At 42.8% G+C, this 16,419-nt stretch overlaps 1 protein-coding gene across 1 annotated transcript; it reads right to left on the bottom strand.

Moving 5' to 3' along the window:
- Window positions 1-382: 382 nt before the first annotated feature.
- LOC123413669 (cell division control protein 48 homolog C) lies at window positions 383-5,743 on the bottom strand. Its single transcript, XM_045106606.1, has 10 exons — window positions 4,777-5,743; window positions 3,221-3,834; window positions 2,889-3,041; window positions 2,513-2,629; window positions 2,325-2,429; window positions 2,043-2,108; window positions 1,874-1,938; window positions 1,594-1,795; window positions 1,227-1,376; window positions 383-808 (listed from the first exon to the last, which is right to left on the bottom strand). The coding sequence occupies exons 1-10, from the start codon at window positions 5,609-5,611 to the stop codon at window positions 761-763; spliced, it is 2,355 nt and encodes a 784-aa protein (XP_044962541.1). The 5' UTR covers window positions 5,612-5,743; the 3' UTR covers window positions 383-760.
- Between the last annotated feature and the right edge of the window lie 10,676 nt (window positions 5,744-16,419).

Genomic DNA, 16,419 nt, shown 5'->3' with positions numbered 1-16,419 from the left:
AGAAAATACATGCTATTATTAATATATTTCACACATTTTTCATCTCATGTTCTATGTTTCAATATATTCTTGCCAAAAATAAATAGTGTCCCATGCATCCATCTTTTATGTCTGCGCATTTGGCATACTCTGGAGGGGTATACTGTTGGTTGGAATGTTATAACTGCAATCGATGATGTTTACTCTGCTTCCACCTTTTCTTTGTTACACAATAATAAATGAAAGTTGGATAGGAAACACTTCAGATTTTCAACGTGGTGCCCGGTGGTTGGTCTGCCCTCTACTGTAATTCACCTGGAACCTGCTCGTGCCATTTATACGATCATAGTTCATTGCATCTATCGACAAAAAGCCCCGACTGAGCCTTAGCATCAGGTTCCAATAAGAGAAAGAATTCTGCATTGATCAAGAATGCTCAGTCCACAAAAAGTTTCTCCGTGTTTCTCAATTCAAAACATTACAAGGGGACGGAGCACCGGTAAAAGCCGTACAACAAGCATAACGAGTTCATATTTTCCAAACACCGAAAACAAGTCCCTCACTACCAAAATTGCATAGCTTTAGTGTAGAGGGTCAGCACACGCAATCTCTACACCAAGCTATGGTATGAGCAAAAATAATACTTCCTCCGTCCCAAAATAATTGTCTAGAGGCTTAGTACAATTTTATACTAGAGCTAGTACAAGGTTGAGACATTTATTTTGGAACAGGGGAAGTAGAAACAAGGCTACAGTATGGTCCTTGTAAGCACGGCGATGGATCAGTTGGCTGAATATTTCTTTGACAGCGCGTCGAAGTGTTTCCTTTGCTGCAACCAAGAACATCAAGAGATGTAAATCTGTTGGTGGTATGATAGTATTATATAAACCACAGTGGAGTACTCCCTCCGTTCACAACTACTCCCTCCGTTCCGAAATACAAGTCTTTTTAGAGGTTTCACCAGTGGACTACATACGGATGTATATAGACATACTTTAGAATGTATATTCACTCATTTTGCTTCGTATGTAGACGTTTAGTGAAATCTCTTAAAAGACTTATATTTAGGAACGGAGGGAGTATAAGATGTTCTAACTCTTTTGTGAATCGGATGTATATAAACCACAGTGGAACATTTCAGTATGTATGTAGTTCATATTCAATATTGAAATATCTAAAACATCTTATATTTGTGAACAGAGGGAGTACTAGCGTAAGATCAACAAGTTGTAGCATTTTTACAGTACCTGTTCTGATACTGAGGGCTTTACTTTAGATAGAGCATGCTCAAAGTGCTGCAGTTTTATCTTATTAGTCAAGTCAGTACTCATTGACGAGTCCCCTTTCGCCAGGAATTCGCACCTCTCTTCCAACGCTGCCATGGCTGCTTCGTTCACCTGAACAAGGAAGGCATGCTCAAACAGGTTAGTTCCATTTTGCACCTTCCTAAATCAGATGCTTTGTATGCAAACAGATGGACACTTCTATTGATACAGATATTCCGTTGAGCTTGGGAAGCATCCCCGAAACATAAGCAAGCAAGCAAGCAGTTGCGCAGCTTTCACTAAACTCAAACAGCAGGGGGACTCCTCGAGGAAAAATCAGAAAGCTCACCAGTGATGCCAGGTCAGCACCAGTGAGATTATTGCACTCCTCTCGACGTGCAATTGTTTCCAAATCAACATCTTCCGAGAGAGTTTTCTTTTCAGTATGTGCTTTCAATATCGCAACCCGCTCATCAGCACCAGGTAAAGGTACAAAATGTTTCTTCCCAAATCTACCAGGCCGTAGAACAGCCTCATCTATAACATCAATTCTGCACCAGAAATAAAGCAGCAGTATGAATCTTACACTCAGGTATAAGCATGTACAAAGAAGCGGTAGCTGACAGTACCTGTTCGTAGCTCCAATAACATAAACACCATGACGCTGATCTGCACCATCGAGTTCAACAAGTAACTGCAAACAGAGCATTTTGATTATTGATTAACACAGGACAAATAAAAGAAAAGGAGTTGGAGAATCTCTATTGGAAACATCTGTGACCAAGACAGCGCTCGAACCTGGTTTAGGAGGCGTTCAACAACCCATCCTCCCTCTTTCCCTCTTTTTGTTGTCAGAGCATCTATCTGCCAAGTCACATGGAATAAACACTTCACTTGAGCATGGTATAATTGGAAACCCATTTTCACACCCAACAGGTACAATTTGCTTGACTACTTGCTGCAAGTTGCTTGACTACTTGCTGCAACTTGCTAGATAACCAAGTATTCATAATTGTTCTAAGCAACTACCGGGTTTTCCTCAAGAATAAATACACAATAGGCAAACAGCTAAACAAATACCTCGTCGAAAAATAGGATGCATGGGGAGTTAATCCTTGCACGGGTGAATATTTTCCTTACTTCTGATTCACTCTCCCCAACATACTTGTTCAGTAGCTCAGGCCCCTAAAGTTCCAGCAAAAAAGAACATCTTAGCAGTCTATACACGATAGAAATTAGTGTAAAAATACGGAAATGTAATCAATTACCTTAATGTGAATAAAATTTGCCCCTGCATCATGCGCAACTGCTTTTGCTATTAGAGTTTTCCCACAGCCTGGAGGTCCAAACAGCAAAAACCCAGCTTGCATGTTCACTCCGAAATCCTTGAAAGGAAGACAGCAAAAGGAGAATATGAACACCAAAATAAATATTTTTAGGAAACAAAATTAAGCATGTTAAGCATTCATGAAGTGTTACACCTTATAAAATCCAAATAAGAACCACAGATGTCTATGAACTACCTTCAGTACAAATTCAGAAATGGCTTAAATTTGTAAGCTGCCAATTACTATGATGACCAATTGACCAGATAATACGTAACAGACAGAAGAAAGTAGTGTACAATGCAGCCCATGTGATTACCTTATAAACTTCAGGGTGCTTGATACAACGAACAATGCACCGGTCAAATTCTTTCTTTAACGAATCAAGACCTCCAACATCCTCCCATGTGACGTCAGGCACAGAAGAAAATCCTTCCCTTCTCAATGATGGTTGAACCATTGTGGCTGCTTCCTTCAGGGATTGAAGTAAGAAAGCACGTCAAAGATGGAACACACTACTAAAAAACTAATAGCAGAGGAGGACAAAAGGACAGGAAACATGGTACACAACAGACAATGAAAATGATATAATGTATGATCAGATATCAGCTGGTTAATAGAAGAAAGAAAAAATGACCATGTATGGCTTACCTCAAAGTCATCCATAGTAATACACAGGCTGTCCATCTCATCTTCACTCCAAGGATGTCTCCACCAGTCCTGCTTGCTGTTTACATCACCCCCACCACTCTGTTTTTTTCTTTCAACAATTATTCTCTTCATTGCCAGATTCCCTGCTTTATCTACTAATGCCTTCAAGTCTGCGCCAACAAATCCTGGGGTAGCCCTTGCTATCTTGAACAGGTCAAATTGGTCTTTCTCCAGTGTTAGGTTCTGAGTAAGCATCTTCAAAATCTGTTTCCGTCCAATCTCATCTGGAACACCAAGAGATATTTCTCGATCAAACCTCCCTGGTCTCCGAAGCGCTTGGTCAACAGCATCAGGCCTATTGGTAGCTCCGATGACAATGACATAGCCAGGTTTCTTTTCAGATGATTGCGAGTCCAAGTCACCACCATCCGATCCAACATTCTGGTGGAATTCATCCATGCATGTCATTAACTGTGTAACTATCCGCCGCTCCATTTCACGTTGCAAATTCTCCCTCTTGGACGCAATTGCATCTATCTCGTCTATAAATACAATTGAGGGAGCAGTTCTGTACGCCTTCTTAAACAAGACTCTGATATTTTCCTCAGAAGCTCCTGCACGAGTACAAGAATTATGAGGCGAACGTCCAAATTGGTCTGACAGATAAAATTTAACTAGGAGCAGAGATGAATATAAAACCATTGAAGGCGAATGAGACAACTTAGAACAGTGCATGTATGCACTCCTTCAGTGTAAATTTCACGCTCAGTTCATGAAGCAGTATTGTTATTATTTCGCTAGTACTGGGAAGTGGTGGTTGCAAATTGTACTCTACTGATATGCTAAAAATAATCTTCTCACTTCCCAGGAGAGCATCAAAGCACCTCTAAAAAAATATTCTTTACTTAATCCAGGCAGGTGGAAGATGGATCCATAAAATTAGCTCTCGGCTATTCACCATGTATCTAAGCCGTGCACTACCCTTTTAAGTATAATGCCCTGATAAACACTATATAGTTCTTGAGAAATATCTGCCCAACTATTGGCCAATGGCAATGCATAAAGCAACCCTTGGAGCCTTGGACACGTGCTTCACTTCCACAACTTTTTTTCCTCGGAGGGAGTTTCACTACCACAACTAAGTTCAATCATTCAAAGCAGTAAAAACCAATTTCACAGTAGAACATAAGATATATTGAATTAAAGATCACTCGCACACAATACTAACTCGATCGCTAGCTATCATGTGTCAGCAGTTTCAATTTCTAGGTGGAATATAGTGACAAGCTTGAATTACACAATACTAACATCTATAGAGTTCATCAGTTACACGTACGTATAAATTTTGCTCATTGACCAAGGATGGGCTTTGGTATTCTGCAAGTTGAACCCCAAGTGAAACATTTCCAAAATCATCACTCCATAAATACTGTTGCATTTCACTTGTTTCAAGCACGATACATGATGGGTAAATATCAAATTAATTTGCATATGCATACACAGAATTTCAGAGCATCTGCAAATTGTAGCGCAATGAATCAAATCAGATTGCATACCAGAGACACCAGATACGACTTCCGGCGCCGATATCTTGTAGAATGGCACGCCAGTCTCGTTGGCGATTGCGTGGGCGAGCGTGGTTTTCCCGCAGCCCGGCGGCCCGTGCAGCAGAATCCCTGCCACAGGCCGAACCCCGAGCCGCAGCGGCAGCTCCGGGTGGCACAGGGGAACCACAACCTCCATCATCAGCTCGTCAATCACCGTCTCCATCCCCCCAAGATCAGAAAACCTGGGCCCCTTGGCCCCTCCGCCGCCGCCTCCTTCGCTGGCCCCTGCCTCCTGCTTGGGGTCGCCGCCGCCGCCGCCGCCGCCATCGGTCGTGACGCGCCGGCGGGGCTTCTCCGAGTTGAGCTCGATCTCGAGCTGCTGGCTTGCTGCGGCTGCGGCGGCGGCCGCGGGCTCCTTCCTGGGCGTGAGGGAGGCGTAGCGGGTGCGGAGCATGGCCTTGGTGACGTCGAAGGCGGGGGGAGGGGAGGGGGCGTCGTCGTCGTCGTCGTCGTGTTCGGAGTAGGAGGTGGAGGAGGAGGCGGTGGCGTGGGCGCGGTGGCGGCGGCGGGAGGAGGGGGAGGAGGCGCGGGAGTCCATGTCGGAGTCGGAGCCGGCGCCGGGGGCGGGGGCGAGGGGGATGGTGAGGAGGGCGCGGCGGACGGCGGCCACGAGCGGGGCGTGCTGCTTGCGGCGCAGGTCCGGGTGGCGGGAGCGGAGCGCGGCGGCGACGTCGTCGGCGCAGCAGCCCGGCACGGCGAGCCCGGCCTCGGATATGACCCGCCGGAGGTAGGACTCGAAGGAGTTGGACCGCACCGCCCGGAAGTTGCGCGGGCGCTTCGCCATCGGCGGCGGCGGTGGCGGCGGCGGCGGCGGCTAGGGTTTAGGTGGGGAGGCTCGGGCGGTCTGGCTGGCGCGGCAAAGGGTAGGAGGAGACGGAGCTGTCATGTTGTCTAAGGTAAAATATCATCAAAGGCCCCTCCCTTTTGGTGAAATAATACTGACAACCTTTCTGTACATGATTGAGATCTTCTTTGGGCCTCGGGGACTCGGAAGCAAGAATGGCGCACTTTTTTATTGTTATTTCTGATGTGGAAGAGCCACGTGAACAAACCTATGGTTGGATGGTTATGGGACGATGGTATCTTTAACCCGTCAGGGTTCAAGTCCTAAATTTGATAGTTGGTGCTCGTATTATTATTTTTATTTATTTATTTTAGACGTCCAGCGATGTTCGTTCAGTGAGAGGAGATATTTCCATCGAGTGCGAGGCGTCTATGGTGACTTAGTAAAATTTCAATATGATATGCTCACTCAGTCTTTCGAAGGTGCTTATAGAGATAGGGTCTTGCGTGCATATATTCATAAGGATGAGTGTATGCTCGTGTAGATGAGCGACTTTGATTGTATTATGTTCACAAAGAGCCGTGAAAATGCGGGAATTAATATCATGCATTGTTTGGCTGCATGATAGTTGAAGAGATGAACTCTTTCAAAAAAATATTAGCTACAAATTAAGCTACAATGAAAATAAGTGAATACTATGCTTCGGAGTTTCTAAGGGTCTATTTAAAACGCTAGATAGTACTCCCTCTGTCTCAAAATAAGTGTCACAAATTTAGCATTAAGTTAGTATAAATTTAGTACTAAAGCAGTGATATTTATTTTGGAACGGAGGGAGTGTGAAGCTAAAACAAAGGAAATGTGCAACATGGTTGTTTGGATGGCTCGCGGGCATTTTGGAGGGAACCATATCTTGAAGAGAGAGGTATTGTACTTTTCAAATGAAGGGAAAACATGGGGCTTAAGAAAAAGTGAAATGGTTGAAAAATACTTGTTCTTCATGAAATGGTTGATTTGATTCCTACTAACTTGAGTGGTAAATAAAATACTACCAACTCAAATCTGTATAAAAGTATAATATAAACCAGGATACTTATATATGGGAAAAACCAAGCCCAGCAATATTATCTTGAATTCATTCGACCCAATGAATTAAAAAATAACACACAAATAATAGGAGTGTCGCTCCAATGATCACTACACCACAAAATGTCGAGTGAGTTATATTGAAGTTTGGACCTCCCCCACTTCTACGCCTTCGTCTCAATTTAATTAAAGTTCTAAGTCATACACCATAAGTCAATTATATTTAAGTTAACCAAGTATATAGAAAATGTGCTTAGATTTATATAACACCATGTACACATCGTATAAAAACATTTTTTTTTTCGAATCCCCAAACTCTAGTGCATTTTTCTCAATACGCAGTACATTTTTTCTACCTGACAAATTTAACAACCAAACCGACCGTTATTTTTTTTATTAAGGCACTACAGGATGCATCACCTCAAACCAAGCGAACCAGCTCAGAGGCATGTCCCCATGCGCCCTTTTTTTCACGTGCACCCGCACACACCATCTGGACCGCCACCCATAACCACCAGGACCATTCACTTCATGCATGAATGGCTCGGGACGCACCAACAGCGTTCAGAATAGTGTGTATGATCATATCTCCCCTAATCTTTACCTAATAATAAAGAGGCTATCATTTCTGTCAGAAAACCCGTTGTGCCAGTTTTGCATAAAAACCCTCCTGTTTTCTAGGAATCAACCCGCAATCCTGTTTTCATATGAGATAACATTTCACTTTTGCAACAACACCCCCTATCCAATCTAACCCGTGGTCATCCCCTTTCTCTTATCCACTCCGAGGCGACGCCACCGGCAGCTCTCTCTGGCCTCCGCCTGCCTTCTCTTTGCCGCGCCCTCCTCCCCGCGTCGTCTGAGTCCACCACGCAAGGTTCACCGACGTCGAGGCCCAGGCTGCCGCGCGCCAGCCCCGCACAAGAAGCCGACAGCAGCGGAGTCCACCACGCAAGGTTTGCCGACGTCGAGACCTAGGCCGCCGCACGCCAGCCCCGTGCAAGAAGTCGGCAGCAGCGGGTGGCCCTATGGGCAGGTGGACGATGCGGTTGTGGTGGTGGCGGCGGATGATGCGGCAGTGGTGATGGCGGCAGACGGACTCAAGAGATCTCAGGGGACGAGGACGACGGGTGGAGCAGCCTTGCGGGTTGAGGACAACAGGGTCGACGAGATGCCGGCGAGTAAGTCGACGATGGGAACCCGACCTGGCACTACAAGAAATTAGTTCATTAATGACCCATCATTTTGGTCAAAGAATTGCCATTATTTTCAATTTATGACCTTCTTATGACCAAATTTCGAAGGTCAACAGTTGGCCGTCAAAAATGAACAAACTTGACCTTCCTAAATTTTTGGTTATAGAACCTATGACCAAAATGTTTTTGTCATAGAACCAATGACCAAAACTTTGGTCGTTACTCCTACGTCTCAACCACATGGGATCTGATGTGGCATAATCCACATGGCATCAAGGTTGACGTGGCACTATTGATGACATGGACAACACAAAGGATCTGACGTGGCTGAGTCCCCATAGTCGTTTGAATGGGCCAAGCCCAATAAGTTTGGCCATATTTTTAACCTAAAAATATTTCGGCCCAATTATTTAATCAAACATACTTGTTACCAGGCCATAATTCAAAATTAAGATTTTTTTATTCTATTCACATTCTGGCCAGGCCAAAATTCTCATGGCGGGTAAGCACAACCCACAAGTTCCATTTGCCATGTAAAATTTAACAAGTCTGCTCATTTCCAAGAAAAGAGCAAATCACATTGCCGCCAATCAGCCTCATGTTACAATGATTTTACAAACCAAAACACAACATTTGACAAAATAAAACTAACAATCATACAAACTAACTAATAGCAATTTCCCATGCCACCAAATATGTCATCAGTTTAAGCAGTTTCTTCCTCAAATATTCTGCTTCTTGGCAAATAGTGACTCATGCAAAACATCTGCAAATTTAAAGAATAAATTAGGCCATTGAGCATGAAGTCAAAACATAAGGAAAAAAAATCTGTTTTGTTCATTTGTAGTGAGCTTCAAAGATCCACTAAAACTATGACATACATCAGATTCATGATTCTTAAGAAAAAGACCAACTCGAATAGCAGCAAGCACTTAGTTAAAAATTTGTACTTTGATGATCACTTGATCTTATTTAAACAATAAAAGTAAAACACACAATAGCAAACAAAAAATATTTCGACAGTGCCTCCTATCAAGATATGTCAACAATAAAGCATTTAGCACTTCACCACCGTTAGTTAAAGACAAGTTGCCCCCATTATATACTAGTAAAAGGCATGTGTCATTTACGGAACATTTAAATTTGTACAGAAAATGATGATGCGAAAACTGGGGATGCATCCAACTTTTCACACATATCAAGAACACATATTTTCCAAGTAGTAAATCGTCAACCTAGCAACACTATTTCACTACTTTTCTCAGAGTAGGTTACATGTTTCTTTCGAGCAATGGTATGAAATGGGAGGGGAAAACTAACATCTCTGAACCAGGTAGTACACCAATAGCAACACTATTACTTATGTTCAGTTCATAGCTCATCAATTTTTTCAGTATTCATTAAAATAAATTGAGCAACTATATGTATCCTGAAGTCTGAAAATATAATAGTTTCTTGTAACCAAGTAGTTGATTCAGAGATTAAATCCCACTGCATTTTTTTTCTTGGCATACATGATCATATTACTACTACCATCATGGCACATCATTGATACCTTTTGCCGTTGTAGACTATAGAGCTAGTGGTAAATCCCAAGTTCAAAAACTGGTTACTGTAGTAGTAGAGATAACAGTATTTGCATCACGCATTTGCCTCAAAAGTCAGAAATGTGCGTCTAAACAAGATATAGTATGAGGAGTAATGCAAAGGAAGTAATGTGTGATCATACATGTTCACCCTTTCTCATACTTGTCCCTCATCGCCAAAAACTTGAACTGGAAGTTGTACTCCTCGCTGCCATACCATTCGCTTGATCACAATTAATCCTTTCATCCATGTGTCTAGAAAAGTTAAAAACAACAACCAAAAAAGGATAAGCACTTGATATTATTGTATCATTAATTGAATGTTATTGCAATCACTAGCACTTACATAGAATTGTATAGAATGCATGGTGTGCATGATAGAATCAATATATACTTTCACAAATATATTCACAAAATTCTTACAAAGCATGGATCAACTCAGATAGCTCAAGATTTATTCAAAAGTTGACTGGGTTGAGCTAAATGACATGCTACCATGAACAAGATCTTCCACATCTCACCGTAGTTGCTATCCTCAGGGTACTTGCTCCAGTCCAGCATCTGAAGCTACAATAGCATCTCAAGGTACAGCGGCTACGCCAGTTTCTGCAAGACCAAAGAAAATTACGGATAGAACTCCCAAGCAGCCAGGAAAAAACTTAACGTGTTGGTGCAGGTACCGCGTACACATCATCGGTCCTTGCCTATTGACACGGAGCAGCGCGTCGAGCTCGGCCTCTTAGGGCATGACCCGCTCCGGCGTCGATGTGATTTCCAAATTAAGCTAACATAAATATGGCATGATGTCGTACGTTCAAATAGTACAATATATTAATAACATGAGTATAGTGTAGCCAGGTATGTTGCATAGGATAACATATTAAGCATGTATGCATGGTGGCAATTTGCACGTGTATAATTAGGCCATATGTAATTAATAATGTTTATCGATAATAGGCAAAGCTTTTCTGGCCTTTTATGTCCGCATGTATCCATTTTGTTCTAAATAAACATGTTTCCATCTATATCTAAAGTGATTGAGATTATTCTGTTGTCTAGGAAAAAATAAGTTTTTCAGTTTGCTTTTCACCGAACTGAAATGACATCTATTTAGAAGTCAAGACTTACTAATAAGTATATAAAAAATAAATTGTGGACTCAGCATCAAAATATGTACCATTTTGTTCTTCAAAAGAAGAAAAGGAACTGCATGCATACTTTGCTAAAAAGCATGCGTAATTTGCTAAAAAATGCATGCATGACTGTATTAATTCCTGTTCAAGCCTTTGCTGAAAATGAAATGAGTTTTTTTCCAAAGTGATGTTACTGCAAAGCATAAATTTTTGGATGCATTGAAGATGAAAAAAAACTGACAAAAGATCGGGAGTTATGCCCAGAATTCAGATGGAGAATTGGAACCCGCGTTACAAAAGCCTAGTTTCCGACAACCATCAAAAAATTACACATGCTCGCTAGAAGTGTTCCGACCTTGTATGAAGCAGGGTAAAAGTCTAGAAGCAGGGCCTCATCTCTCTCCCTCCCTAAAAACTGAAACCCTTTAAGCTATCAGCACCTCGTACATGCAAGGAGGCAACGCAACTCACAATTACGGACAAGCAGCACTTGTACAATTTTATTGGCATTCATTATTCATAGACTATGATGCAACTTATTATGGACATTGTAAGAACCGAGCAGATCTATGCTAGCAACCTACAGATCCATTAATAAGTACGGGAGAACTCGAACTTTTGCAGAAACATGAAAGAAACCAACATCATATTTTAATGACTTCTAAGCGTCATTGAGGATCGGTGGTTACAGGTTACAGTTTGCTTACTTCTGAGATCCGAAATAGAACATCTAATTTATGCAGCAAGGAATGTAAGGGGAACATAAAAACAAGTGATAATTGGATCTATCCAGCAGGCAAAAGTGGGAGGAGGGAAGGACAGCGGTACCTCGGTTCAGGAGGGGAGTAAAAGTAGGACGGCGGCGACGGTGGCGAAGATGTGCTCGGTGGAGGGAGAAGCAGCGGTTGGTCTTTGTTGACCATGCAGGTCCCGTGGCAGGAGGGCATGTAGTGGCTTCCGTGGAGAAGTCGCGCCAAGATGCAGGAGAGGTAGCTCGGACGACATAAAGTTCCTGACGGGAGATGCAAATCGGTGGAAGATTTCCATGCACTGGGAGGTAGGAGGGGGAGATCTGGACGGAGTGCTTCAGGGGCGAGGGAGATCTCAAGTCACCAGCCAGAGGAGAGGAGGGACTCCGGTGGCCGGAGGTGGCGGCGGCGGCAACATCGAAGGAGAAACCCTAGGAACTGGTGGCGAACGGGTGCTGGGCTCTCTGAGATCTGCGAGGCTTCCTTCGGAAGAGGGATGAGGGAATTGGACCTGGGCGCAAAGTTTTGTTCGCGGGAGGAAATTTGGACGATTTTTTTTCTCCAAATATTACACGCACTTTCATATCTCACTGATAAGTGGGCCAAACGTGCGCGGAGGTAAATAAACGGCGCGGGAAGCCAAAATATTTCGCGCGCTGCCGACGCAAAACACACAGGAGCTCATGTACGTGGTAATTGAGAGGCCATGTGTTTTTATCAAGGCTCTGTGTGGCACTCACGGGGGATTTATTTTTTCAAAGAAATTCCTAGGCTAATGAGCTCTAGGTAAATCATAGTTTATAGTAGTGACAAGAAGAGAACAGAATCGTCAATAAATTAACGTTAGGCGGAACATCGTTGAGTGTGCCGAAAAAACACTCATGTAAAATGTATATATTTTTATTTAAAATAAGTTGGTTAGGTATTAGAAGGATTTGTATCTATATGTTGGATATAATTCAAATTGAACAACTCTCATCTCAAGTATATATAAAAATTGGACATGGAATAATATAGGTAATTCGCATAAAATTTTACAAAAATTGTTAAAACAGATTTCAATCCTCAAACAATTGAAAGAAAATCACGTTACTTTACGAAATGTAGTGTGTTCAAATCCGAAAATGGTAAATGAAGGCCAAGCTCCATTAAACTCTTTATTTAAAAAAATCAAATTTTAAAGTTTGAAAAGAAAAACTAAAAAAAATTCATACGTGTTCATACAGATGTGTAATACATGTGTGTACAATTTCCAAATGATATACCATACGGTGAGAGATGCACAAAAAAGACAAAATCATGATTTTTAAATGACAAACAATACATGCACTCTTCACTATAAAAATGCACGAATTTGACTTTTTTGTGCAGCTCACACTATAATGTATTTTACCGTGAGACTTTACACACATGTAAAACTCATCCATGTCAATATGAACCCCCTTCGTCCGGAATTACGTGTCATAGAAATGGATGTACCTAGACATATTTTAATTCTAGATACATTTATTTCTTTCCATGTTGATGACAAGTAATTCCAGACGGAGGGAGTATGATTTTTTATAGTTTTTTAAAACTTAAAAACATATTTTTGGAATTTTTCAAATAAAGAGCTCTATGAAGCCCGTCCTCCAAATGGATGTACCTAGACATATTTTAATTCTAGATACATTTATTTCTTTCCATTTTGATGACAAGTAATTCCAGACGGAGGGAGTATGATTTTTTATAGTTTTTTAAAACTTAAAAACATATTTTTGGAATTTTTCAAATAAAGAGCTCTATGAAGCCCGTCCTCCAAAACATTGCACTCGTTCAAATCGCGCTATGTTCTTTTTATTTTTTTCAATATTTTATTTGTATGTGTTAGTTAGGTCCTCCCATGTGTAAGGTGAGCCTTGTGTTGGAATTATGCCCTAAAGGCAATAATAAATATAGTTATTATTATAATTCCTGTATCAAGATAATAGTTTATTATCCATGCTATGATTGTATTGAATGAAGACTCATTTACATGTGTGGATACATAGACAAAACACCGTCCCTAGCATGCCTCTAGTTGGCTAGCCGGTTGATCGATGATAGTCAGTGTCTTCTGATTATGAACAAGGTGTTGTTGCTTGATAACTGGATCACGTCATTGGGAGAATCACGTGATGGACTAGACCCAAACTAATAGACGTAGCATGTTGATCGTGTCATTTTGTTGCTACTGTTTTCTGCGTGTCAAGTATTTATTCCTATGACCATGAGATCATATAACTCACTGACACCGGAGGATTGCTTTGTGTGTATCAAACGTCGCAACGTAACTGGGTGACTATAAAGATGCTCTACAGGTATCTCCGAAGGTGTTAGTTGAGTTAGTATGGATCAAGACTGGGATTTGTCACTCCGTGTGACGGAGAGGTATCTCGGGGCCCACTCGGTAATACAACAACACACACAAGCCTTGCAAGCAATGTAACTTAGTGTAAGTTGCGGGATCTTGTATTACGGAACGAGTAAAGAGACTTGCCGGTAAACGAGATTGAAATAGGTATGCGGATACCGACGATCGAATCTCGGGCAAGTAACATACCGAAGGACAAAGGGAATGACATACGGGATTATACGAATCCTTGGCACTGAGGTTCAAACGATAAGATCTTCGTAGAATATGTAGGATCCAATATGGGCATCCAGGTCCCGCTATTGGATATTGACCGAGGAGTCTCTCGGGTCATGTCTACATAGTTCTCGAACCCGCAGGGTCTGCACACTTAAGGTTCGACGTTGTTTTATGCGTATTTGAGTTATATGGTTGGTTACCGAATGTTGTTCGGAGTCCCGGGTGAGATCACGGACGTCACGAGGGTTTCCGGAATGGTCCGGAAACGAAGATTGATATATAGGATGACCTCATTTGATTACCGGAAGGTTTTCGGAGTTACCGGGAATGTACCGGGAATGACGAATGGGTTCCGGGAGTTCACCGGGGGGGCAACCCACCCCGGGGAAGCCCATAGGCCTTGGGGGAGACACACCAGCCCTTAGTGGGATGGTGGGACAGCCCACAAGTGCCCTATGTGCCAAGGAGAAGAAAATCAAGAGAGAAAGAAAAAAAAAGGAGGAGGTGGGAAGGAAGGGGGACTCCCTCCCACCAAACCTAGTCCAACTCGGTTTGGGGGGGGGGGAGAGTCCTCCCCCTTGGACTCGGCCGACCCCCTTGGGGCTCCTTGAGCCCCAAGGCAAGGCTCCCTCCCTCCCACCTATATATACGGAGGTTTTAGGCTGATTTGAGACGACTTTTCCACGGCAGTCCGACCACATACCTCCACGGTTTTTCCTCTAGATCGCGTTTCTGCGGAGCTCGGGCGGAGCCCTGCTGAGACAAGGTCATCACCAACCTCCGGAGCGCCGTCATGCTGCCGGAGAACTCTTCTACCTCTCCATCTCTCTTGCTGGATCAAGAAGGCCGAGATCATCGTCGAGCTGTACGTGTGCTGAACGCGGAGGTGCCGTCCGTTCGGTACTAGATCGTGGGACTGATCGCGGGATTGTTCGCGGGGCGGATCGAGGGACGTGAGGACGTTCCACTACATCAACCGCATTCTCTAAACGCTTCTGATGTACGGTCTACAAGGGTACGTAGATCATTCATCCCCTCTCGTAGATGGACATCACCATGATAGGTCTTCGTGCGCGTAGGAAAATTTTTGTTTCCCATGCGACGTTACCCAACAGTGGCATCATGAGCTAGGTTCATGCGTAGATGTCTTCTCGAGTAGAACACAAAAGTTTTGTGGACGGTGATGTGCGTTTTGCTGCCCTCCTTAGTTTTTTCTTGATTCCGCGGTATTGTTGGATTGAAGCGGCTTGGACCGACATTACTCGTACGCTTACGAGAGACTGGTTTCATCGTTACGAGTAACCCCCTTTGCTCAAAGATGACTGGCAAGTGTCGGTTTCTCTAACTTTAGTTGAATCGGATTTGACCGAGGAGGTCCTTGGATGAGGTTAAATAGCAACTCATATATCTCCGTTGTGGTGTTTGCGTAAGTAAGATGTGATCCTACTAGATACCCTTGGTCACCACGTAAAACATTCAACAAAAAAATTAGAGGACGTCTAACTTGTTTTTGCAGGGTATGATTGTGATGTGATATGGCCAACGATGTGATGTGATATATTGGATGTATGAGATGATCATGTTGTAATAGAAATATCGACTTGCACGTCGATGGTACGGCAACCGGCAGGAGCCATAGGGTTGTCTTTATACTAACGTTTGTGCTTGCAGATGCGTTTACTATTTTGCTAGGATGTAGCTTTGGTAGTAATAGCATGAGTAGCACGACAACCCCGATGGCAACACGTTGATGGATGATCATGGTGTGGCGCCGGTGACAAGAAGATCGTGCCGGTGCTTTGGTGATGGAGATCAAGAAGCACGTGATGATGGCCATATCATGTCACTAATGAATTGCATGTGATGTTAATCCTTTTATGCACCTTATTTTGCTTAGAACGACGGTAGCATTATGAGGTGATCTCTCACTAAAATTTCAAGACGAAATTGTGTTCTCCCCGACTGTGCACCGTTGCTACAGTTCGTCGTTTCGAGACACCACGTGATGATCGGGTGTGATAGACTCATCGTTCACATACAACGGGTGCAAAACAGTTGCGCACGCGGAACACTCGGGTTAAGCTTGACGAGCCTAGCATGTGCAGACATGGCCTCGGAACACATGAGACCGAAAGGTCGATCATGAATCATATAGATGATATGATTAGCATAGGGATGCTTACCACTGAAACTATACTCAACTCACGTGATGATCGGACTTGAGTTAGTGTAAGTGGATCATGAACCACTCAAATGACTAGAGAGATGTACTTTTTGAGTGGGAGTTTAGCGAATAATTTGATTAAGTTAAACTCTAATTATCTTGAACATAGTCTAAGTCCACTTTGAATATATTTGTGTTGTAGATCATGGCTCACGCGACGGTCATCCTGAATTTTAATACGTTCCTAGAGAAAGCTAAGTTGAAAGATGATGGAAGCAACTTTGTA

The sequence above is a fragment of the Hordeum vulgare genome, chromosome 7H, assembly GCF_904849725.1.
Source record: "Hordeum vulgare subsp. vulgare chromosome 7H, MorexV3_pseudomolecules_assembly, whole genome shotgun sequence".
NCBI lineage: Eukaryota > Viridiplantae > Streptophyta > Magnoliopsida > Poales > Poaceae > Hordeum > Hordeum vulgare.
Note: the sequence above shows the minus strand (reverse complement) of the source record. Positions and strands in the feature narration are given on the sequence as shown.